This window comes from Hypanus sabinus, chromosome 17 (assembly GCF_030144855.1).
Source record: "Hypanus sabinus isolate sHypSab1 chromosome 17, sHypSab1.hap1, whole genome shotgun sequence".
Taxonomy (NCBI): domain Eukaryota; kingdom Metazoa; phylum Chordata; class Chondrichthyes; order Myliobatiformes; family Dasyatidae; genus Hypanus; species Hypanus sabinus.
The window spans coordinates 54,560,183-54,578,400 of NC_082722.1; the positions used below are offsets into that span (position 1 = coordinate 54,560,183).

Genomic DNA, 18,218 nt, shown 5'->3' on the forward strand with positions numbered 1-18,218 from the left:
AGCTGAAAAAGGCTTATGAATTAGCTGAGGTTCTGACTGCCAAGCAGACTCAAAGAAATAAGAGGAGGTATGATCAAAAGGTTAGGTTCTGACAACAATGCCTGGAGAACAAGTCCTCATGAAGATTTTGGGGCTACCTGGTAAGCATAATTTGGCTGATCACTGGGTTAACACACCCTATGTGGTGGAGAGTCAGATGCCAAACGTACCAGTTTTCTGGGTGAAACCAGAGGATGGGAACGGGCCTGTCAAGATTCTCCATTGGAACCACCTTCTATCTCTGGGTCAAGAGGTGTGTGTTGACACCGAGCCTGACCTGGGCCCTACACCTAGTAAGAGGACTCTGTGGTGACGCGGAGAGACTGAAGGACCAGCAGCAGGAAAGGTTAGACCGGCCCCACCCCCCACCAACTCTGAATGGGATATGGACTTGGAGGATGAGGAAATGGAGGTGTGGTATATGCTGTTTTTTGCTAACTCCCACTAATTGAGGAAAAGTTTTCCAACCCTTCTCACACTGAGGCAGATGAAATTGGGGGCAGGCGGAAGCTATCTGTGGACAAGCAGATTTGCAGCTGGTCCATGAAGTGGGGATGAACTCTAAAGTAACTGGGAAAGAAGCTGAGCTCAGCCCAGTGGCCGAGGGACGGAAGGCACGAGGCAGGGGAGGCCTTGCTATGTAGGCCAGAAGTATCCCCAGGAGTGTCTGAAACTGAAGATGTAGATGATGGGATATGGAGGTCTCAAAAGAGTCAGGAAACCCCCAGACAGGCTAGCCTATGTAGCACTGGGGGAACAGGATGCTATGACTATCCGTCTGGTGAGATACGTCACTACTATTTACAAATAGACTGGAGGTGCTGACATCATGAAAGTCCTTTGAAAGTGGTGTTATTAATCTGAGATGACAAATTATTTCAAAGTTATGAGGACATGACTATTTTGGTGGGGGGAGAGCGCAATGCCCTGGTTCATATTTTTACAGTTATGCTGTATGTGTTTCATTTTGGTATTTCTGTTAGAGCAGTTTGTTCTGTTTTCATGCTTGTTTGGGTTATTGTTGAAGATACGAGAGAGGACAAATGTGTGCCATCCAATTAGGATGGTTGAATTAAGGGGAGGTTTCTCTGGTGAGGGACACTAAGGTTGGGCTTGGGGCTTTTGTTGAGAGGAGATGAAGAGAGAAGATGCTGCGGAGAACCAGTTGTAGCATACGATCCGGTGGGAGACCTGTTTGTTCGAGATGGATTGCGAGTGATGTTTGGAAGGTGGAGTGTGCTTTCACGTTGACCGAGGGCCCAGTTCATGAGTGATAGAAAAGTTCAAGATGAACTCCAACTTGTGCACATTTGACTGTTTAATTAGAATGGGCCCTTTTATTTTTGTTAATCTTTACTAACCCTTTAGTTACGATCCATAAATATAATTCCTTTAATCCTATGCATTGTACTGTCTGTTATTTAGTGGCATTAATCTGTAACAGGGTAGTAAATTACACAGCATCCACACCAACTGGGGTTTGGGGTGGATCGAGAACGCCCCAATCTCACGTGTTTGGTGGGGCTGGAGGTTGTCTTCCCTAGACTTACGCAGCCAGGCTATTTCATGATTTTTGCTGGATTTATTTACTTTTGCATTATTACTTTATGGTGCAAAAAGCTATTTTAAATGCTTAAGATCTTAAGAGTGAGCAACAGAGCTGCTTTATTTTCATACTAAGGTGTTATGTAAAGATTTCATCTTGTTAAGAGCTTTAGCTCAAAGTTTCAAACTTTAATACTTACCAAGAAAATGTGATTAGTTTTAACTAACCATTGTTTTGACTTTAATTTGAATGACATGGCCACTGGAATAAGTGATTATCTAACTCTAATTCTCAAGTAATATTGTTTGTTTGTTATGTGCCTTGTCGTATGATGTAGGTGATCATAGTCTTTCCATGACCATGACTGTTCTTGGCAATCTTGGAAGTGATTTGGTATTGCCTTCTTCTTCTTTACAAGATGGGTGACCCCAGCCTTTATCAATACTCCTCAGAGATTGTCAGCCTGGCATCAGTGGTCGCATAACCAGGACTTGTGCAATGCATCAGCTGCTCATAAAACCATCCACCACCTGCTTCCGTGGCTTCATGTGACCCTGATCAGAGGACTAAGCAAGTGCTACACCTTGCTCAAGGGTGGCCTGCAGGCTAGCGGAGGGAAGGGGTGCCTTACACCTTCTTTGGTAGAGATGTATCTCCACCCCAAGTATTATACTGTTAGCTTTACTTATTCAACCACTCTCTTGCAGTATGGTTACAGTGGTTGATCAAATCTTATGAATAATCCCTAATTACACATTATATCTAAACACGTAATATTAGCAAAACACATTTTGGGAAATAAAAGAATGAAAACTCTACTACATATGAATCAAAAGCATAATGATGTAGATGTTGAAATGTTTCAGCAATCCACAAAATTGGAGAGACAGAGAGAGAATGGGTGGTGAGTGAGCCAGCTTTTTCTGATACTTTAATAACCATCAGTGTCACACTTAGCCCTTAAAAAAACAAAGCTTTTGTCATCCTTGCTAGTAATTTATAATCAGTTTAAAAATATCCTTTTCTATACTTCTTTCCTTCCCTTTCTTGACATCGCCATCTCCATTTCAGGGGTGACTGATATCCTCAGAAAGGCCACAGACTCCTATAATTCTTTTGACTACCATTCACCCGGCGTTCTGCAGAACCTCCATTCCATTTCCTGATCTTCTGTCTCTCTCACATCTGTTCTTACTGTGCATCCTTCCACAGTAGTGCTTTCAAGATGCCTTAGTTTTCTTCAGCTAGACTTTCCACTGTTAGCAATGCCTTATTATATTACTTCCATTTCCCACACCTCTCCTTCCACCCAGAATAAGGATAGAGTTTCCATCTCTGGCTCCCACTCCATGAGCCTGCACAATCAAAGTATTATTATCCAAAGTTTCTGACGCCTCCAAAAATTGATACCATTACTACTTTCAAAAGCACGATGTACATTTCCCTTTGGGATAATCTGGTTAATACTTCTATTTCCACTAAATGCAGTCTGCATTTCAGAGGCATGAGTGATATGATACTTCCTCTCTTCTCATTGTCCAGTGACCATAATATTCTTTCCAGATGAAGAATGAACCACTTAAATTTTTTTCCATTTAATATATAACATTTAGTCTCTACTACTTTCGAGAAAACAATTCCAGATTGGATGATTCTTTTGTAGAACACCTCCATTCAATCTGCAAGAGTGAAAATCTATTTCTGGTGCTTGTTACTTTAATTCTCCATCCCATTCTCATCCTAGACTCTCTGTCTTCAATCCTTTGCATTGTTTCATCAAAGCTCAGTGTAATTTCTGCCTTTTAGCTCATATTTCCAGTGGTCAGTCTCTTTCTGTCTTGGTGATTTTCAATTTAATTTGTCTTCTCTGTTTGCTTGTTCCCACACATACCTTCTTAATTTCCCTGACCTGTATCCCCTCTCCTATCCAGTTCCAGCACACTTGCCTTCAGTCTCACCTGATATCCACCCAATCACAGAGCTCCCCATTCCATTTTTTGTGCAGTTTAAAAACTTTATCTCCTAACTTCTCCTGCTTGTGATGAAAGATTGACCACCTCGTATGCCTTTGTTCTTTCTCTCTACAGATACTTCCTGAGCTCTTGAGTGATTACAGCATGTCCTATTTTGATATACAGATAGGAATTATAGCAAAATTGTAAAAGCAAACCATAAAGTGTCCTGCTTGATGGCTCAATAATATCAGCACTGGACTCTGGAGCGAAGGTTCCCGCCTTCAAATCCAAGTTGGGTTGAGCGTCGAGCTAGCAACTTGGCCTCGTAAAAACAAGAATAGCTTGCTATGGAAACATTGTCATAACAGTGCCCCAATAATTCCACTGCCGTGTTAAGGGCTACTCTTAAACCATAAAGTGAATTCTAATATTAAAACTCAGAAAGTAAACAGCTTTATTCTGTTACTTTATTTAATACAGTGCCAATAATCATCGTCGTGGCTATCCCTCGAGGTCGAGGATGATGGTCTTTGTTCCATTGATCTATCACAGAGCGAAGACACCCGTGCGTGTATTTGTTTAACACGTACTTGATGTTGCACTCCAAGAACCACATGATACTTCACAAATCAATCAACTGAGTCCAATGGCATGGAAATCACGATGATTGCTAATAATGTAAAGATGGTTGATCTTAAACTACTCCTTTACTTTTACCTATTAATGGAGTAACCATAGAAACTCAAGAGACTGTAAATGCTGGAATCTGGAGCAACAAATAATCTGCTGGAAGAACTCACTATTTTAAGTGCACCTCAATTTAAAGTAAATAAGATCCAATTACATTCAATGTCCTTAAGTAGAGGTGAGAGGACAGTCACCGAGATGCCCACAGGTCACATGGATCATAAGGCAGGGGAGACAAGGAAAATATGATGTGCGGAAGAAAGGTAAAGTGATTCTATGACAGGCATGGGCAAACTACGGCCCGGGGGCCATATGCGGCCCGTTAAGCTTTTTAATCCGGCCCGCAGAACTTGATGAAATTATATTAATAAACCTTGTTAACGTTTTTTCCCCGCAATTCTGGCATTTTCCCAATAGATGACGCACTCTATATACATTGACCTTTGTTGAGGTGCAGCGTATTACTCCACATTTGCGCTTTACTCTTCGTTTGGCTCGACCTATTTGTGTGAACAGGTGTTCAGCATCATGAACATCAACAAAGCCAGCCACAGATCCACGTTAACTGACCAACACCTCAGATCCATCCTGAGAATCGCCACGACAAAACTAAATCCAGACTTTGATGCGCTGGCTAAAAAGGGAGACCAACAACATTGTTCCCACTGAAATTAAAAATAAGTTTCTTCGTTGTGTTATGTAAAAAATGCATTTGAAAATTTTTTTTCAATAAGCCTTACATGTTACATGTCATTTCTGTTAAGTGATGGACATGAGTAGTGCGCAGGTGCACGTACGTTCTCAAAATAAAAAATGCGCTCCAGATCAAATAACACGCTCCGCATACTGGCGCGCTGTCACTGTTCTGTCCTTGTGCTGGTCGTTGTTGAGTTTTGGCACAGGGGACAATTGAATAAGAAGGAGCAGGACAAGTAGACCTGCATCTCCTACCGTTTTTGAAATAAAGACAGGAGGAGAGTGATGATGATAATATCTTGAAGGATAACAGAATTTTCAGTGCTTTAAAATAATAACTGTTACTATTAAAAAAGCTGTATTTTATTCATTTAATTTTCAGTGTTTTAAAAGTCATTTCAATAAATAGCTAAATACCATGGGACTTCAAAGACAGATATTTTGTTGTAATGCATTTGTTCATTTTCATTTGAAATTAAAGCACATGTTTTCTACATATCCCATGATATTTTATTTTCTCTTATGAGGTGTATTACCAAAACACTCCGTCCATCTGCTCCTGGTCCGGCCCCCCTGTCAAATTTTAGAACCCTTTGTGGCCCACAAGTCAAAAAGTTTGCCCACCCCTGTTCTATGACCACATTTGCACAATCTCATCATTGACCTTGGCTTCCTGGAAAAATATTTACTTGCTTAGAAATATGATTCTACTTCTTAATAGTTAGAGTGATGTTTGCCCTGTCTGCTTTTGATCAATCCAGTTAATTGCTAAAAATAATTTTCTCATATTTGTCTCTGTAAGTCAATAAACAACAATGACCAAAGAGGAATTGGCTGTTTCCACTTTATAAATGAAGGAGTATTACCAGTCAGCACAGATCTGGTACGGTACTAATGACTCTGATATCAATACCGGGAAATCTGACATTTATATCATTAGTTCCCAACAACAGCACTTACTCTTTTTCAGTTGATAGTTGGAGAATTTGTTTAGTTTGCTCTTTGATCTTATTTCCAAGTTTTTCATTGGTTTGCCTGTGTGTTTTTGTAAATGGAAAGCATAACTTTTTAATTACTTGTGAATACGAGAGACAGGAAACATAATAACCATATTGAATTAGGCAAAGGTTACTCTAGTCTGCTATATCAATACCATCTCATTCTCTATTAAATAATAACTTACATCCTGTATATTCTGTCAATGTTTTCTGGTTTTATATTAATACTCAAGCATTCATCTTTTCTGTACGATGTAATGTTAAAGGGAAAATGTTTAATATTGTAAGACATAGGAGCAGAATTAGGCCATTTGACCCATCGAGTCTGCTCCAAAATTCAATCATGGCTGCTTTACTTTTCCTTTCAACCTCATTCTCCTGCTTTTTGCCACGACCTTTGACGCCTTACTATTCAAGAATCTATCAACATTCGCTTTAAATATGCCCACTGACTTGGCCTCCACAGCTGCCTTTAGCAATGAATTCCACAGATCCAGCCCTGGCAGAAGAAATTTCTCCTCATCTCTGTTCTAGCAATCAGAATATTAAACAATTACCTGCCTTAACAGCTATGCAGTTATAAAACATTAATACCAATGAAAATTCTCAGAGATACTTACTTTTGGTCTTTTACCCACTGATTAACATTTGCCACAACCAGTTCACTCTCTCGATGTAACCTTGAACTGTCTGACCTTGCACCATGCAAGGATTTTCGTAAGGTCTCAAGCTGAAACAACCCATCCAAAAGTCTAAGTTAAAATAAACTGATTGCAATATACTTAAAACTCAAACAACATAATAAGAGTACTGGCAGTCCAATGATGTTGTCATAAAGTCATAAATGTTTAGTGTATATTCATTCATGTATTCAGTTCCTTTTCAACTATGCAACTAAAGGAAAAACAGTAAAGTGCAAGGAATGACACCGTAGATGTGGATGGATAAAAGAAGAAAATAATGATCATAATGGAAATTAAGCTGTTAAAACTGGACGGAAGGGTTTGGTACAAAGAATCAGTAAATTGAGAAACACTGTGGCTATTGAATACCCCAAGGTTGAAAATTAGAAAGTGCAGAATTCCCCAAAAAAACCCAGCCCATGGACACTGATTGTATATCAGTTCACTTATCTAGTGGTTGGCTTTTCCTCCCATGCATCCATCCAGCCTCCATTTGCCTCAGGGTCATTGATCAGCACTGGTCCCAAACCTGATACTGGTCCTTAACCCTACTGCCCAATCAACTCTAATTTTCCCACCATTATCTTTTCCTTTCTCTTCATCACTAGCTGTTTCTAGTTCATTCAGCTGTAACTCTCCCATTATCAGATTGCAACTGGGACCTCAAAGTCTGACTCCACACACATTAATCACTTCTCATCCCCTAAAACTGCAAGGCAAAGCACATGAAGGCAATTGACCAGTAGTGGTTAAATGTGGTCCAAGGCTGTAGAATGCCTCTTTGGAGCATTTGATAGCATATACAATATTTCCTTGGCAAAACAGTTTTTTTCTAAGTAGCTCACAGACTATGTCAAAACCATTATCAGGTCCATAAACCAAATCAGTAATGACTGATACCAGCAAATAAAACAGGTGTAGACTAGTCTGGGAATTCTTATTTGAGAATTAATTAATAATAAGTATACAATACTAGTACATATATTTTGTATTTAGTACAAGCAGCCTTTCAGAAGTGTTACAAAATTAGTGGACTGAGTTTTGTATTCTAACTCCTCGTTCTAGATTTCACTATTTCAAATCACATTCATGTTAAAAAGTCTGGATTGACAGAAAATGTGGTATCCATATAAAATGAGATCAAATAATATTTCCAGTCATCTATTACCAGAAGACCCCTCCTGAAATAGAGACGCTGCAGTCTAAATTTCCCATTGCATTTAATTACCCAACAAAATATTTCAATATGAAGAATCTGTACTGAAACAAAGCATGTTAAAAAATAAGGTGGAAATAACCACTCTCTGGTGTCAATGAAGTGTTGAAGTGCAGACCAACACACTTTTCAACATCAATTTAAAGTGTGGCTGTGTGGTCATGAGGCAGTGTAATGAATATGGCAATTTCAGCCACTGCAGATAGCATGCTATATAAAAGCTGTCATGGTTGACAACATTCTGAATTCACTTTTTGTCCAACTGATGCACATCTCCTTTGGAGTGTCAATGAACAGACAGCTGGTAAAGGAATACAGCAGCTTGTTTTAATAGAAATCTTCATGCAATGGAAATTAGATTGAACTGTAATCTATATTTCTTACAAGGTAAGCTATATTAAGCAGTATATTTGAGAACAAATCAAAAAGGTTCTTAAGATGAATTGTGTTTAAGGGATGCTGGTTAATCCAAATGACACCCTATTTAATCAAGATGGAAAGAAGTTATTATGCTAAAACAAAACTGGTTGGTTTACCTATATTGTTATTTAACTGGGGGTGCTAATGAGGAATACTCATATACAAATGCCTTCATTCTTTCAATGGTGGTCTCCTTCTGATGCATTGCACCCTAAGGACAAACTATGCACTTGCATTTTAATGTTTACTTTCTCACAAATGTTCCACAGCTCTCTCACTCCTCTAGCTTCTTATTTTGATATGTGATTGCTTAGAAGTGAGGTGGAAGCCAAACCAAGTCTCATTTTAAATACATGTTTATAGAACTGAATTATGGATATGCCCCGTATACTCTCAGTGTTCTACCTATGCCAAAAAGAAATTAATTTAAATTGACAAAAAAGACTAAAATCTACAATTTTGAAGTGTAAATACAGGGAGTTTCTGCTGACTATGTGAAGCCTTATGAAATTTGTCCTCCTGAGTCCTATTGTGGTTTTTCCTTTGAAAGAGATTTATTACACCGAGTCATTATTCCTGATAGTGACGTGATGCAGCTCAGAGAGTTGCTGCCTTGTAACACCTGACCTTAGGTATTGTTTGTGTGCATTTTGTTAATTTTTCATGTTCATGTGGGTTTCCTCCCACAATTCAAAGACTTGCTGATTGATACATTAATTGGCCTTTGTTAATTGCCATGCTGTGTCGGTGAGTGGTAGAATCTGGGGAAGCTGATAAGAATATCAGAATCAGGTTTAATATCACCAGCAGTTGATATGAAATTCATTAACTTAGCGACAGCAGTACAATGCAATACATGTTAATATAGAAAAAAAAATACAGTAAATAAATATATAAATCAATTACAGTAAGTATATATTGAATAGTTAAATTTAAAATAGTGCAAACACAGAATTAATCAAAGTGAGGTGGTGTTCATGGGTTCAATGTCCATTTAGGAATTGGATGGCAGAGGGGAAGAAACTGTTCCTGAATCACTGAGTGTGTGCCTTCAGGCTTCTGTATCTCCTACCTGATGGTAACAGTGAGAAAAGGGCATGCCCTGGGTGATGGGGGTCCTTACAAATGGACGCCGCCTTTCTAAGGTACTGCTCCTTAAGGATGTTTTGGATACTACAGAGTCTAGTACCCCAGTTAGAGCTGACTTATTTTTCAACTTTCTGTAGTTTCTTTCAATCCTGTGTAGTAGCCCCCCCCTCCCCACACCAGATAGTGATGCAGTCCGTCAGAATGCTCTCCACGGTACATCTATCAAAGTTTTTGAGTCCTTTAGGTGACAAACCAAATCTCCTTGAACTCCGAATGAAATGTAGACGCTGTCTTGCCTTCTTTATAGATAAGTTGGAACCAGGTCAGATCCTCAGAGATCTTGATACCCTGGAATCTGAAATTAATCACTCTCTCCATGTCTAATCCCTCCATGAAGATTGGTTCGTGCTCCCTTGTCCTACTCTTTCTGAAGCGCATAATTAGCTCTTTGGTCTTGTATCGGAAAGTATGGAGAATAAAATGGGTTTATTGTAAAAGTTTTTGATTGGTGTGGACTCGGTGGACTACAGTCTGTTTCTGTGCTGTTTATTTGTCTCAATAAGTGTAACAATAGGAGCACTGACTTCCCATATAAAACAAAAATGTAGATAATATAAAGGTCCTCTCCTATGCACTGAATCCTCCTGTCAAAAAAACACAACTATATCCTATAATGTTCTAAAAGCATTAACACATATTAATAAAAGCATCAGCAGATTTCAAATAATTTAAAGGAATTATTATTTTATTATTTATTAATAAAACAATATAAAATAACGTCCTAAAATATACATACCTTTAATATAATAATCTTCAGTGCAATAACAGTTTGATGGGAGATGATGTGCCACTGAACCCTACATCTGCCCACAGTGATGTTGGGTGTCAGATTGATCTTTACTCTGGGCTAGCAATTGTTCACCTAGGATTTGGAGGCTGGAATCAAGATGGCAGCAGGGAAGAGGAATTGGTTCATCTCCCGTATTTTCAGCTGCCTTTATTTTTATAAAGAAATTGTGGAATATATCTCTACATATTCATGCTCTTTTGGAGGCACTTCTACCTTCATGGTGTCACTGAAACCATTTGGGATAGGGCTTACAGGTATTTTGGATCTCACATACAGTGGTGCTAGAAAGTTTCTGAACCCTGTAGGAATTTCTCTATTTCTGCATAAGTATGACCTAAAGTGTAATCAGATCTTCATGTAATTCTTAAAACTAGAAAAAGAGAGCCTAGTTAAATAAATAGCACCAAAACATTATATGTTAATTTATTTATTGAGAAAAATGATCCAATATTACATGTATTTGTTGGAAAAGGTATGTGAACCTCTGAGGTAATGCCTTCTACAAAAGCTGTTTGGAGTCGAGTGTTCCAATCAATGAGATGAGATTGGATGTGTGGGTTGTAGAGGTACCCTGCTCTATAAAAGAGACACACAAAGTCAGGTTACTGACAGAACCTGCACTTCTCAAGGAAGTTCTGGTTATTTGCACCATGTCTGGATCAAAACAACTTTTGGAGGACCTTAGAGGAAGAATTGTAAAGATGCATAAAACTGGAAAAGGCTACAAAAGCATTTCTAAAGACCTGAGTGGTCATCAGTCCACAGTAAGAGAAATGGTCTACAAATGGAGGAATCTCAGTACTGTTGCTACACTCCCTTGGAGTGGACATCCTGCAAAGATCACACCAAGAGCACAACATGCAATGCTGATGGAGGTGAAAAAGAACTTAAAAGTAACAGCAAAAGACCTGGGACAATATTCTGTGGACAGATGAGACAAAAGTTGAACTTTTTGGCAGAAATGCACATTGCTATGTTTGGAGGGAAAAGGGCACTTGAACTACAACACCAAAACCTCATCCCAACTGTAAAGCATGGTGGAAGGTTCATCATGGTTTGGATCTGCTTTGCTGCCTCAGGGCCTGGATAATTTGCAGTCACTGAGAGAACAATGAGTTCAAAACTGTATCAAGACATTTTACTGGAGAAAGTCGGGATAGCAGTCCATCACCTGAAACTTATTAGAAGTAGGATAATGAAACAGGACAATGATCTGAAAGACAAGAGCCAATCAAAAACAGAATGGTTTAAAAAAAAAAGAAAATTCATGTTTTGGAATGGCCGAGTCAAAGTCCTGACCTTAATCCTATAGAAATGTAGAAGGACCTGAAGCAAGCAGATTGTGCAAGGATTAACCAACATCCCAGAGTTGAAGCAGTTTTGTGAGGAGGAATGGCCTCAAATTCCTCCAAGCTGATGTGCTTGGACAAATCAACTGTTACTGGAAACATTTGGTTGAAGTTATTGCTATACAAGGGGATCACACCAGTTGCTGAAAGCAAGGGTTCACATACTTTTTCCAACAAATGTATGTAATATTGGATAATTTTTCTCAATAAGTAAATGAACAACTATAATGTTTTTGTGCTATTTATTTAATTGGATCCTCTTTATCTAGTTTTAGGACTTACATGAAGATCTGATCACATTTTAGGTCATGATTGTGCAGAAATAGAGAAAATTCTACATGTTCACAAACTTTCTAGCACCACTGTATCGGCACTGAAAATCAGTGGACAATCAGCACTGTATTTTAAATTCATCAACATTCAAAAAGTCTGTGGACAGTTATTTTCATTTTAAAAGTATTTGAATCTGTTGTTCCTTTTAAGATCCCAAATCTCAGCATTCTCTTGAGATTCCTCTTTCTAAATTAGACAGATACTGTATCACAAAAATTTTAAAAATCTGGCAAGAGATGTTACCTCTTCTGCTTTGGAGTGGTACCTCTCTCGAAGTGAAGTCAGTTCTACTTTCGTCATCACTAGCTCTTCTTCCTTGCTAGTAAGCTCCTTCATGGTTTCATGGGTCTTTCTCTGGGACAACATCACCTGGCTGCTGAGCTCCATTAATCGATTCTCATAAATGTGTGCCTGCAGTGTAAGAAAGATCTTTCAGTCAGATTATCTTTGCATTGCAATGAGGTCTGTTTTATCACCATTTTTCTCAATCTGACAACCACGTCTTGTTTATTTTCTTCTTGCTCTTAATCACTGACAGTGCATAACATATCTATCTGTAAAGGTGACTTTGTGCAACTTTCCTGACTAAATGAACAGGAAAGCGACTTGTTCTCAGGCTACTTATACAAGACTGTATTTGATTGTTAGGGAATATTTCACTGGACCTCTTAATGGGATAGCATTTGTCTTCTGGTTAGCGACTCCTTCACAGTTCTCAAGTTTTAGTACCAAGATTGTGGAAATACAATATCTGACATTTGATACTCAAAATAAATATGAAAATCTCATCAACTCATTGGAGATTATGGCAGATGACAGTTCAAAATGAGTTTTAAACCACAGAGTCACTCAGCACAGGAACGTGATCTACAGCCCACTGAGTCATTATCAGTTGTCAAGTATCCATTTACACAAAATCTTACGCTAATCCCATTTTGTTCTTCCTACCATATCCTAGCGCACATCTATGTACTAGGGTAAATTACAGCTAACTAAACTGCCCACCAACTCGTTTCTGGAATGTGGGAGGAAACTGGAGCACCCGAAGGAAACCCGCAGGGTCATGGGGATGCATGCAAACTCCACACAGATGGTGGCCGTGGTCAGGATTGAACCTGGGTGCTGACAGCAGCTCTACTAGCTGCACCACTGCGCCACCCCATAAGGATGGTGCAGAATACCTCAGTTTTAATGATTGAAACAGAGTGGGACAGGGAGGAAGCCATCTGCAGATAGCAGAGAGAATGGATGACATCCCAAACAACTTATCCTTCCATCCTGCAAAGCACTACCTACCCCACCTATGGATCCCCCATTAGATTTCAAAGCTTTCCCAGTACCTCTAGACTGGAGTGGAAATGCCATCATCCATGTCATGGCATGGAGCTCAGCAGCCAGGTGATGTTGTCCCAGAGAAAGACCCATGAAACCATGAAGGAGCTTACTAGCAAGGAAGAAGAGCTAGTGATGACGAAAGTAGAACTGACTTCACTTCGAGAGAGGTACCACTCCAAAGCAGAAGAGGTAACATTTCTTTCCAGATTATTTAAATTTTAGTGATATCTGGCTAATTTAGAAAGAGGAATCTCAAGAGAATGCTGTGTTGGAAAAAAGAGAGAGAGAGAGAGAGAGAGAGATACCACTTCTCCCTCTTCCAATGAGGCATAGAGAGATCTGTATTTACTGACAAATACCTTTATTGTTCAAACTAACAAGTATGTGAATTCATACACTAAATACCTTGTGTGCACACCTGCTAAGTATCCCTGACTCTCCTGGATAGTCAAAGAATAGCAAACATATTACCCGGGCGGAGGAATTTATGTTGGCCAGGCATTCCTTATTCCTTGTGGTCCCGATTCACTCTCCACGTGCTTCACGCAGGGTTATTCTCACTTGTATCTGCGATGGTTATTCTTTGAAGTTACCACCACCAACACCCACAAAGCATCCACTTTTATATCCATTACTTATCAATCCAAATGTTGCATTCCCATGTCATTGGCTGCAGGCCATGTGTCTGGCCTTTAACACCTGGTCATTGGCTCTGGTCCAAGCCAGCATCCATCTATTGTCCTCTTCCCATCAAGGGACAGTTGCTGACTCATGGCTCTTTGTTCTCAGTCAGCAATGAGCTTGAATCGCCTCAGGCATCCACAATCCTGCATGTTATAGCCAACCAAAGAACACCTCACAAATAACTCCTTATTTGGAAATGACCTCCAGTCCAGCAGATTACCTGAAGAGTCTTTGTGCCTTCTTTAAAACACTAATCAAGCCCAGCATGTCAAGCTCACAAAATGAAGAATAGAGTGTCTTCACAAAATGGCAGCCTCCACCCCCCAAACACACGGCAAGAACAAAGACCGCTCCCACTGTCCTTGATTTATTTGAATTCACTGATTTGAAGATTGTCATTCTTTCTGGCCAACAGCTGAGATTTGGGATCTTAAAAGGAACAATATGTGGAACAATTAAGTCCATTGCATTCTAAAGGAGGAGGATGAGCAGCCAGAAGTCTTAGTATATATTGGCACCAATGACATTGGTAGGAAAGGCGAGTAGGTCCTGAAGAGAGATTTTAGGGAGTTAGGTAGAAAGCTGAAAAACAGGACCTCCAGGGTAGTAATCTCTGGATTGCTGTCCATGCCACACGCCAGTGAGGGTAAGGATAGAATGAATTGGCAGGTGAATGCATGGCTGAAGAACTGGTTATAGGGGGCAGGGGTTCAGATTTATAGATCATTGGGGTCTCTTCTGGGGAAGGTATGATCTGTACAAAAGAGATGTGTTAGACCTGAACCCAAGAGGGACCAATATCCTGGTGGGCAGGTTTACTAGAGTTGCTTGGAAGGGTTTGAACTAATTTGGCACAGAGATGGTAACCAGTGTGATAGTGCTGAGGAAGAGGCCATTGGTTTACAGAGACAGTGGGTAGTGAGACTGCTAGCAAGGAGAGGCTGATGATAGGACAAAATTGCAGTTAATAAGATGAATTGCAAAGTAAAAGGCAGGCAAAACTAAAAAGGGTGAATACGGGACTGAAGGTGTTATATATGAATGCACAAAATATACAGAATAAGGTAGATGAACTTGTAGTACAGTTGCAGCTTGGCATGTATGACGTTGTGGGCATCAGTGAATCGTGGCTGAAAGAATATTATAGCTAGGAGCTCAATGTCCAAGTATACACATTGTATTGAAAGGATAAGCAGGTAAGCAGAGGGGGTGGGGTGGCTCTATGGTAAAAAATGAAATCAAGTCATTAGAAAGAGGAGACATAGGGTTGGAAGATGTTGAATCGTTGTGGGTAGAGCTAAAGAACTGCAAGGGTAAAAAAGACCGTCATGGGATTTATAGACAGACCCTCAAAGAGTAGGAGGGATATGGTCTACAAATTACGATGGAAGATAGAAAATGAATGAAAAAGTGCAATGCTACAATAGTCATTAGAGATTCTGATATGTAGCTAGACTGGGCAAATCAGGTTGGTGCTGGATTCCAAGATGAGGAATTTCTAGAGTGGCTACAAGACGGCTTTTTAGAGCAGCTTGTGGTTGAACCCGCTAGGGGTTCAGCTATTCTAGATTAGGTATTGTGCAAAATGAACCAGAATTGATTAGAGAGCTGAAGGGAAAGGAACACTTAAGGGCAAGTAATATGATAGAATTCAGCCTGCAGTTTCAGAAGGAGAAGCTAAAGTCAGATGTATCAGTATTATAGAGGAGTAAAGGGAACTACAGAGGCATGAGAGAGGAGCTGGCCAAAATTGATTAGAAATAACACTAATCACTAATGATTAGTGATAATCAGAAAAGAACACAAGAATCACTGATGATGGCAGAGCTGCAATGACTGGCATTTCTGGAAGCAACTTGGCAGTATATATACATTCCATAGGGGAAGAAGTATTCTAAAGACAAGAAGACACAACTGTGACAAACATGAGAAGTTAAAGCCAACATAAAAATCAAAGAGGAGGCATATAATAGAGCAAAGTGGGAAGTTAGAGGATTGGGAAACTTGTAAAAACCAACAGAAGGCAACTAAAAGAAGTCACTAAGAAGGAAAAAATGGAATAGGAAGGTAAGCTAGTTAATAGTATTAACGAGGATACCAAAAGTTTCTTCAGACATATAAAGTATAAAAGAGGGATAAGAGTGGACGTCGAATCACTGGAAAATGTGATAGGTAGAAATGGAGACAAGGATATGGCAGGTGAGCTGAATAAGTATTTTGCATCAGTCTTCACTGTGGAAGACACTAGCAGTATGCTAGAAGTTAGAGACTGTCAGAGGGCATAAATTGTCATTATTAGGAAGAAGGTTCTTGGCAAACTGAAAGGTCTGAAGATAGTTAAATCATCTGCACCAAATGGTGTACACCCCAGGTTTCTGAAAGAAGTAGCTGTAGAGATTGTAATGATCTTTCAGAAATCAATTAATTCTGGCTAGGTTATAGAGGACTGGAAAATTGCAAATGCCACTCCACTCTTCATGAAGGGAGACAGAAAAAAGGAAATTAAAGGCCAATAGTCTGACCTCAGTAGTTGGGAAGATGTTGGAGTCGATTGTTAAGGTTGTGGTTTCAGGGTACTTGGAAACACATGATAAAATAGGCCATAGTCTGCATGGCTTCCTCAAGGGGAAATCTTGCCTGAGAAATTTGTTGGAATTCTTTCAAGAAGTAATAAACAGCACAGCCAAAGGAGAATCAATGGATGATGTGTATTTGGATTTTCAGAAGGTCTTTGACAAGGTGCCGACAGGGGCTGCTTAACAAGTTAAGAGCCCTGGTATTACCGGAAAGATATTAGCATGGATAGAGGATTGGCAGATTGGCAGGAGCCAAAGAATGTTAAGAAATGGCTGCCAGTGACTAGTGGGATTCCACAGGGGTCTGTGTTGGGACTGCTTACTTTTACATTATATGTCAATGACTTGGATGACAGAATTGATGGATTTGAGGCAAAGTTTGTGGATGATAGGCAGAGGGGCCGGTAGTTTTGTGGATGTATGGAGGCTACAGCAGGAGTTAGACAGATTGGAAGAATGGACAAAGAAGTGGCAGGTGCTGGGAAGTGTATGGTCATGCACTTTGAAGGAAGAAATGAAAGGGTAGAATATTGTCTAAATGGAGAGACCATTAAAAAATTTGAAGAGCAAAAGGGTCTCAGAAGTCCTTGTGCAGGATTCCCTACCTAAGCTTTAATTTTTAGGTTGAGTTGGTTGTGAGGAAGGCAACTGTGATGTTAGCATTCATTTCAAGAGGACTAGAATGTAAAAACAAGGATGAAATATAAATATGATGCTTTATAAAGGACTGGTGAGGCCTGACGGAGTATTGTGAACAGTTTTGGGCCCTTTATCTAAGAAAGGATTTGCTGACTCTGACAGGGTTCAAAGGAGGTTTACAAAAATTATTCTGGGATTGAAAGGGTTATCATATGAGGAGTGTTTGATGGCTCCAGGCCTGCACTCACTGGATTTCTGAAGAATGAGGGATGACCTTATTTGAACTCAACGAATGTTGAAAGGCCTGAATGGAGTGGATGTGGAGGGGATGTTTCCTATGGTGGGGGTGAGTCTCAGACCAGTGGATACAACCTTAGAATAGACGGTGCCCTCTTAGGACAGAGATGAGGAGGAATTTCTTTAGCCAGAGAATGGTGGATCTGTACAACTTGTAGCCACAGATGGCTGTGGAGGCCAAATCATTGTCCTGTGGGGAGCTTAGCTTATTTTGATTAAAAGCCGCTTCCATTGTAATTGGTCAATTTAAAAACAATTTAAAAAATGCTTGAGTGCCATGTCACCTAGTGTTCAGTTTCAAACATTCTGGGTATAAAGAGTGGCAAATGTGGAACTTCTCTCTCCTTTCCTTTGTCTCCAGGGCTCCAGCACAGCACCCTTGGGAAAGAATGCTTCACATGCACTTTTAACTAATTATCTGCTTGTTGAATATTTACATATGTTGTTTGTGTAACTTAGGGGAACAAACGTTTGGTTTAATTTTTTACTGTTTGCAAATAAATGATCAATATACTTATTCTCAATCAGTGTTTCTGTCTTACTCACCAAACCCACGAACCTGATTCAATGTTACAGTCATTGGGTATATTTAAGGCAGAGGTTGATAGATTCTTGATTAGTCAGGGCATGAAGGGATACGGGGAGAATGCAGGAGATAGGGGCTGAGAGGGAAAATAGATTACCAATGAAGAAATTGGAGGAGCAAACTCGATTGACCGAATGGCCTAATTTTGCTCCTGTATCTTATGGCTTTATGGTCTTGTATCTGCTCACACATGACTGCACGGCCAAACACCTGAGGAATCACATCGTTAATTTCGCTGAT

General features: G+C 39.7%; 1 protein-coding gene across 1 annotated transcript in view; it reads right to left on the bottom strand.

Moving 5' to 3' along the window:
* LOC132406637 (early endosome antigen 1) overlaps positions 1–18,218 on the bottom strand; it is a 632,764-nt gene that overhangs the window by 64,560 nt on the left and 549,986 nt on the right. Inside the window, exons 38-40 of the mRNA XM_059992439.1 lie at positions 12,105–12,272; positions 6,542–6,651; positions 5,884–5,958 (exon numbers count right to left, since the gene is read on the bottom strand). Of these exons, the coding sequence (XP_059848422.1) occupies positions 5,884–5,958; positions 6,542–6,651; positions 12,105–12,272 (353 nt within the window). The remainder of the gene's footprint in view (positions 1–5,883; positions 5,959–6,541; positions 6,652–12,104; positions 12,273–18,218) is intronic.